The sequence below is a fragment of the Syngnathoides biaculeatus genome, chromosome 3 (assembly GCF_019802595.1).
Source record: "Syngnathoides biaculeatus isolate LvHL_M chromosome 3, ASM1980259v1, whole genome shotgun sequence".
NCBI classification, from domain to species: domain Eukaryota; kingdom Metazoa; phylum Chordata; class Actinopteri; order Syngnathiformes; family Syngnathidae; genus Syngnathoides; species Syngnathoides biaculeatus.
Genome location: NC_084642.1, coordinates 14956368 through 14962566, shown reverse-complemented (window position 1 = coordinate 14962566; position 6199 = coordinate 14956368). Strand labels below are relative to the sequence as shown.

Genomic DNA, 6199 nt, shown 5'->3' with positions numbered 1-6199 from the left:
ACAAAGCGCATTTTGAGTCACCTCCGCCCTCCCCCAAAGGAATTCAAACACGTTTGTTTTGTACAAGTTGATTTCTGATTTTTTTCCCCCTAGTTTATACAACGGTCTGCCAGGGATAAATTGTTGCCTTCAGACCGTTCAATACTGGTATGGATTGGGCATTGGGGTTGGGGTATAAGGTGTACAATTAAATTGACGGCACCTACCTTTACCGATGTATACTAACCTCGATTTTCCAGATTATGCCGTGACATTCGCAGTCAACGGATATTCTTTTTGTCGGAACAGAGATTCGGGAGGCAGACTGCCCTTTTTAAAGGTCTGCTCTTGTTTTATGGCTGTGAGAACTGGACATTGACCAGTGACCCACAGCATAAAACACATATCGGTGTCTTTGGTACTAAACCTTGACGAAAATCTGCACCAACAGGACAACGTTGCTTCAAACAGTCGGCATCTGGTGACTCCTTGCGAAGAGTCACCCAAAGGGTGCTCAACGAAGGCCACAGATGGATGGATGGATGGATGGATAGATAGATAGATAGATAGATAGATAGATAGATAGATAGATAGATATAGATAGATAGATAGATAGATAGATAGATAGATAGATAATGGTTGGGAAAAAGATGGCGTGAGCTTTTTGACTCCTCTGTATCCGGACTCCATACTGGGCTAGAGAGAATGACGTCTGATGCAAAATCTACGTAAAAGTAGACACTGGGCGCAACAAGCCAACTCCACGAGGTAAAATGACGCCATCTTGTGGAACGTCGGCGAACGACAAGTGACGTCAAGAATGCAACATTGGCGTCCGTTTAACATTAGAATAAGGCGATCATTAAATTGTCTAATTTAAATCCCCTTCTTTACTCAAAATTTAATATTGTGTTATATTACTGATTGTGTGAGAGGCGATTAAAAAAAACAGTTTCATGGCTGGGATTTTAGTAGGGATGATAAAGGAGGAAGAGCTCTGTTGTTTATTCATTCACGTCGTCTCTTTTCCCCTCCTTCCCTCGCTTTCCTCCCCTCCTCTCCTCTCCCACCCTCCTGCCTTTCACACAACGGCCGCCGTCCGTCGTTCCAATCGCTTCTTCCTCCTTCCGCTCCAAACATCCACCAGTCTCGTCGCCACCATAAACCCGTTTTGGAACCAGGTGAGCAGCCACGTTGACCCGTTGTGTGCCGCCCGGACGTAGAACAGTGAGGTGCTTGCTTTGAAAAGTCTTTTGCTCGGGCTGCTTCAAGCGTAACTTGGTTCGATTCCCCCCTGACCACCACATCTCCTCCGCAGTCGCTGCTTTAATGCTACTGACGAGCGGCGTAGCTAAACCGCCGTTTCCAAAATGTCGTCTCGATTGCATTTGTTGTACTTGTAAACGTCGCACCGTGGCAAAAAAACAGACTGCGACGAGTGAGAGTTGGGCTGGCCGAGTAGCATGCTGGAACGGGAGCCAGGGCTACCAGGCCACACTAGCACGACTGTGCCCATCATTACCCCTCAACACCGGGATACCTCGCACATAGGCCCCGTCTTAGACTAACTTTATGCTGTTCTCTTTTCGCTTGTGTCGGCAGGGTATCATACAAGCTGGTCTTACTTCATACTTTCGTTTAAAAGTGCACTATCGTGCTATTCGTGGCACGGCGGCATGACATGAGCTGGTACCAGTCCCCAATTTATTTCTTTTATTTAAAATTCACTTGACATTGGACTTCACAGCTTTGTACCTGATAAAGGCACAGTTACGTTGTAGTCCCATTATTTTGCATGAAAAACATATATAGTTGAATCTCCACTAAAGATGTCATAGTTAACTAATTAATCGTAAAATTAATCAACTATTTTGATAGCTGGTAAATCGTTAAGAGCATTTGTTAACTTAAAATTGTCCAAATTCGGTGATTTGAGCCCTTCAAAATTAAATATCTGATTTCTCTAGTCCTTCTTAAAAGGAGACTTATATTTTGTGTCTAATCAAAATGAAAACATTTGCTATGTATTACATTTACTTTGGAAAAAGCAGGATCATTTTCCAAACCAATAACTGAATCAATCAATCAATCAATGGATGGGTTTCCAATTACGCCATCTTGTGTGTCATAGAGGTCAGAGAACACAGGTGATAGGTGAAACGTGATGTTTTATTTATTGTTAATTTATCCAATTGCTCTAAGGGTGGTGGTGACATCATTGTAAACCTGTCCATTAATGGGGAAAAAATATATTAATAGGAATAGCCTGTTATTAGCAATTAATTGAATGTGAAGCAGCCTCACAAGTGTTTTCCAAAGTAGTATATTGATACATATATCAGTAGCCAAGAAGTAGCTTTCAGTTTCAAAAATGGTTGGTGAGAACATCACTCTTGCTTGTGTGATATTGCTTAATTTATGTTTGGGTTTTGTCCATCAAATAACAGTAATCAGAAAAAATAAATTAGCAGTAAACTTTAACATAAAATAATTAGGTGTGAAAGATTGTTTTTCTTTGCATGTTTGTCACACGTTTCCCTTCATCAAACACAAAGCTTGTGAACATAAAATACAGTTTTGAAATGCAGGTTTTTAAAATTCTCACCTGCATGACCCTGTGTGTAAAAAGTGATTTCCCCCCTTCACCTAATAACTTGTTGGGCCTACCCTCAGTAGCAACAACGGCAATCAAGCGTGTGTGATATCTTGCAATGAGTCTCTCATGGCGCTGCGGAGGAATTTTGGCCCACTCATCTTTGCATAGTTGTTGTAATTAGGCCACATTGGAACGTTTTCGAGCATGAACTGCCTGTTTAAGGTCATGCCACAGTATCTCAATACGATTCAGGTCAAGAATTTGACTGGGTTCCAAAGTCTTCATTTCATTTCAGCCATTCAGTGGTGGACTTGCTAGTGTGTTTTGGATCATTGTCCTGCTGCAGAACCCAAGTTCGTTTAAGCTTGGGGTCACAAACGGATGGCAGGGCATTCTCCTTCACCATTTTTTTTTTTTTTTTCATGAAAAGCAGAATTGGTGGTTTAATTTATCACAGCAAGTCTTCTGGGTCCTGAATTAGGAAAACAGCCAAAGACGATCACATTACCGCCATTACCATATTTATTTATTTATTTTGTTTGTATTTTTCATTTTTACACCAGATGTAATGGGATATATCTTTCAAAAAGTTCAACTTTTGTGTTTATTTCCCCCAAAATCTTGTGGGTCATTTAGATGTCATATGGCAAATTTCAAACGAGCCGTAATGTTCATTTTTCTCAGCAGTGGTTCTCGCTTTGGAACTCTGGCATGCAGGCAATTTTTTTTTTTTTTTACTCAGTCCCTTTCTCATGGTGGTTTCATGAACACTAACCTTAACTGAGGGATGCGAGGGCTGCAGTTTTTAAGATGCTGTTGTGGGGTCTTTTGTGCTTTCTTGGTGAGTTGTTACTGCACTCTTAGGGTAATTTTGGTCAGCCGGCCACATCTGGAAGGTTCACCACTAGTCTTATGTTTTTGCCTTTTTTGGCTAATTGCTCTCACGGTGGTTCACTGGAGTCCCAATGTTTTAGAAAAGGCTTTATAACCTGTTCCACTCTGGCAGCTCTCAATTATTATTTTTTTATTCCTCATTTGTTCCAGAATTTCTTTAGATCTCGTCATGATGTCAAGGTTTTGAGAATATTTTGTTCTAATTCACTTCGTCATAATGCTCAGTCTAAGTTATTTCTTGATTGAGGTGTGGCAGTATCAGGCCTGGTCATGGTAAGAGAAAAACTCTGGTATGATAAACCAGTTATGGGGCCATGACATTTTCACACAAGACCATGTAGGTTTGGAATTATTTTCTTCTGTCAAACATTCACAGAACTTTAAATGTTTATCCAATTAATTGATTCTGTGGAATAATCGATTTTGAATTTATTCGATAGTGATAACCCCACTTTGTACTGTAGAGTACAGGAGGTCCACTGTTCTTGGTGCCGACATAACTGGTCTCGAGGTTCCGAACTAGTTTGCACAATAGTTGGAATCCGTTCGCATAGAACACACGGAGGCATGCTAGGTTTTCTGTGGTTGGTTCATAGCCTAGGTGTGTTTTTCACACTGCAAGTACCACTTAACTGTTACGCTAGCGTTGGTTTAAAACTACAGTCTTTTCTTGCATACGCATTTGTTGCAAGAACAACGCTGTATGAAAAGTAGTCAGTTGTAAACAAAAATCTACTCTAACAGCCTTCAAACTAGTATCACTGGGAAACACCCCACCCCCTCAACCCCCCCAAAAGAGCTATGAATACATGACTTGGAACGAGGCATGTTAACAACCAACCTAAATTCTTCTTTATTCTTGCTTAGGAGAAATTTGATCTGACAGGAGATGAGCATGGAAAGGAAAGGCCACTGCAGTAAAGATGACACTGTGGAGTATAATAACGCAGCGTCCAGAATGAATGCACAGGAATGGTTTATGCTAACTTGAGAATTTATTTCAATTTCTTGTCGTGTGTCATGGTCTAGGGTACGTACGATGACCATGTTATGGCTTTGAGAAATGTTAGCGTTTTGGTCAGTAGTAGTTTCAAGTTGTATCTGCTGCTTCAGTTTTCATGGATTTGGGTGAATTTACCAACCAACCTGTTATGTAAAACGACTACTATGCATTCTGAACTGTGCATTCATCCACTTGTGTATTGTAAGGCATGAAAAAAGCCTGAAGATCAGTAGTTTCTATGACTGAGTTTGTTTCTTGTTCCTTTCTTAAGCAAAAAACAAACAAAAAAAAAAACCTTTAGTAGTATAATTTTATTTCCATTGTTTTGATACTTAATTGACTAGTTTGATTAATTGATCATTTGTTTCGGCTTTCAATTTTTGGCCCGGGGTTCCTCATTTTTTGGTTTCTGGTTTAGTTAATTTTTGTTTTGGTGCATTACAAATCATCAGAATGTTAGCGGGGAAAAAATGTAGTGTTTGGTATACTTAAAATGACTCAAAAAAAAAAACCCTCTTAAAACCACATACCACAGGGGATGGGGACTTAGCTGACTTTTAACAGAAAACAGGATTAGGTCTGATTATTGGTCTCTCTCTACCCTACTTAATTTGGTAATGGTTTAGCGGGTGTTGTGCCTGGGGGGGAAAAAAAAAAAAAAAAAAATTAGCTGCTGCTAAACAAAAGTACACTTGTTTCTTCTTCCTGTCTGTCAATGAGTCATGGATGGTGATATCAAAATTTCATTCCGGTATCAGTACAGTGCAGACGTTTCTTCTTGCTGAACATTTTGTACTGGTTGCCAAAGTGACCCATTTTGGATGCCACTTTGACTTTCATCCTCTATCTCAATGCCCATAGGGGTGGGGGGGCGGGGTAGTGTTAGCCACAGTTACTGCAACCAATGGTCAGGAAGCACTTGTTTTACTGGCCCCAACAAGCGGTTCTATAGTTGCCAAGCAGCCGGATGCTTTTCTTTAAAAAAACAAAAATGCTCCTTCCAACTCATTTAAGTGGCTGCTGCTCTGATTTTGAGTGTGCTTAATATCGCACTTCAGAGTTCCAAATTATTACACACTATTTTTCTTGACTTTACCATGCAGTTGATACAAATGATGACAATTTAAGTCAGCAAATGTCAGAATATGCTTTCTTTTAGAACAAACTAGGGCTATTACTGTTGAATCTTTTAAAATTATCCTATAGCGAGTCCCAGACACACACACACACACTTTTTTTTTTTCACCCAAATGTGTGCGAACACACTAAGTACAAAACTTTTGATACGCTCTTAAATGTTGCACTCCTTGTGCCACAGCCATTTGTTAAAATCATTTACTTTTCCCCTCAATGTACAGACGGAAAAAATTTAGTTGAAATTTTTTAGATTAAGAATAGAAAAAACAATAACTGATCCAATCCCAAGAGGTACCACGGTGTTGATTTTAAATGACATGTTCATTTAACGTATGTAGTTGTGTACTTAATTGTTCAAAAATATATATTTACAATAAATACTGTATCTTTGTTCATCTATTTATGCCAGTGAGGCATTTTGACAGACATAACAAATCACTGGTCTTTTATTAGATGGCAGATGGCAAGTATATAGAGCAATTAATGAATCTTGCTTTTGTGACATTTTTGGTGGCGTGCCGTGAGATTTTACAACTGTCAAGTAGGTGGCTTGGCTCCAAAGAGTTTGGAATAAACTGCTCTGGTCAATA

At 39.7% G+C, this 6199-nt stretch overlaps 1 protein-coding gene across 5 annotated transcripts in view; it reads left to right on the top strand.

The window, feature by feature from the left end:
* Positions 1–926: 926 nt before the first annotated feature.
* znf710b (zinc finger protein 710b) overlaps positions 927–6199 on the top strand; it is a 32029-nt gene continuing 26756 nt past the window's right edge. For 3 of the 5 annotated variants that reach the window (XM_061814495.1, XM_061814500.1, XM_061814501.1), the window contains exon 1: positions 927–1160. In XM_061814495.1, coding sequence (XP_061670479.1) covers positions 936–1160 — 225 coding nt within the window. In that variant the 5' untranslated portion in view covers positions 927–935. Of the gene's footprint in view, positions 1212–6199 lie in introns of all 5 variants that reach the window. The other 2 variants (XM_061814497.1, XM_061814498.1) reach the window with 2 other exon arrangements.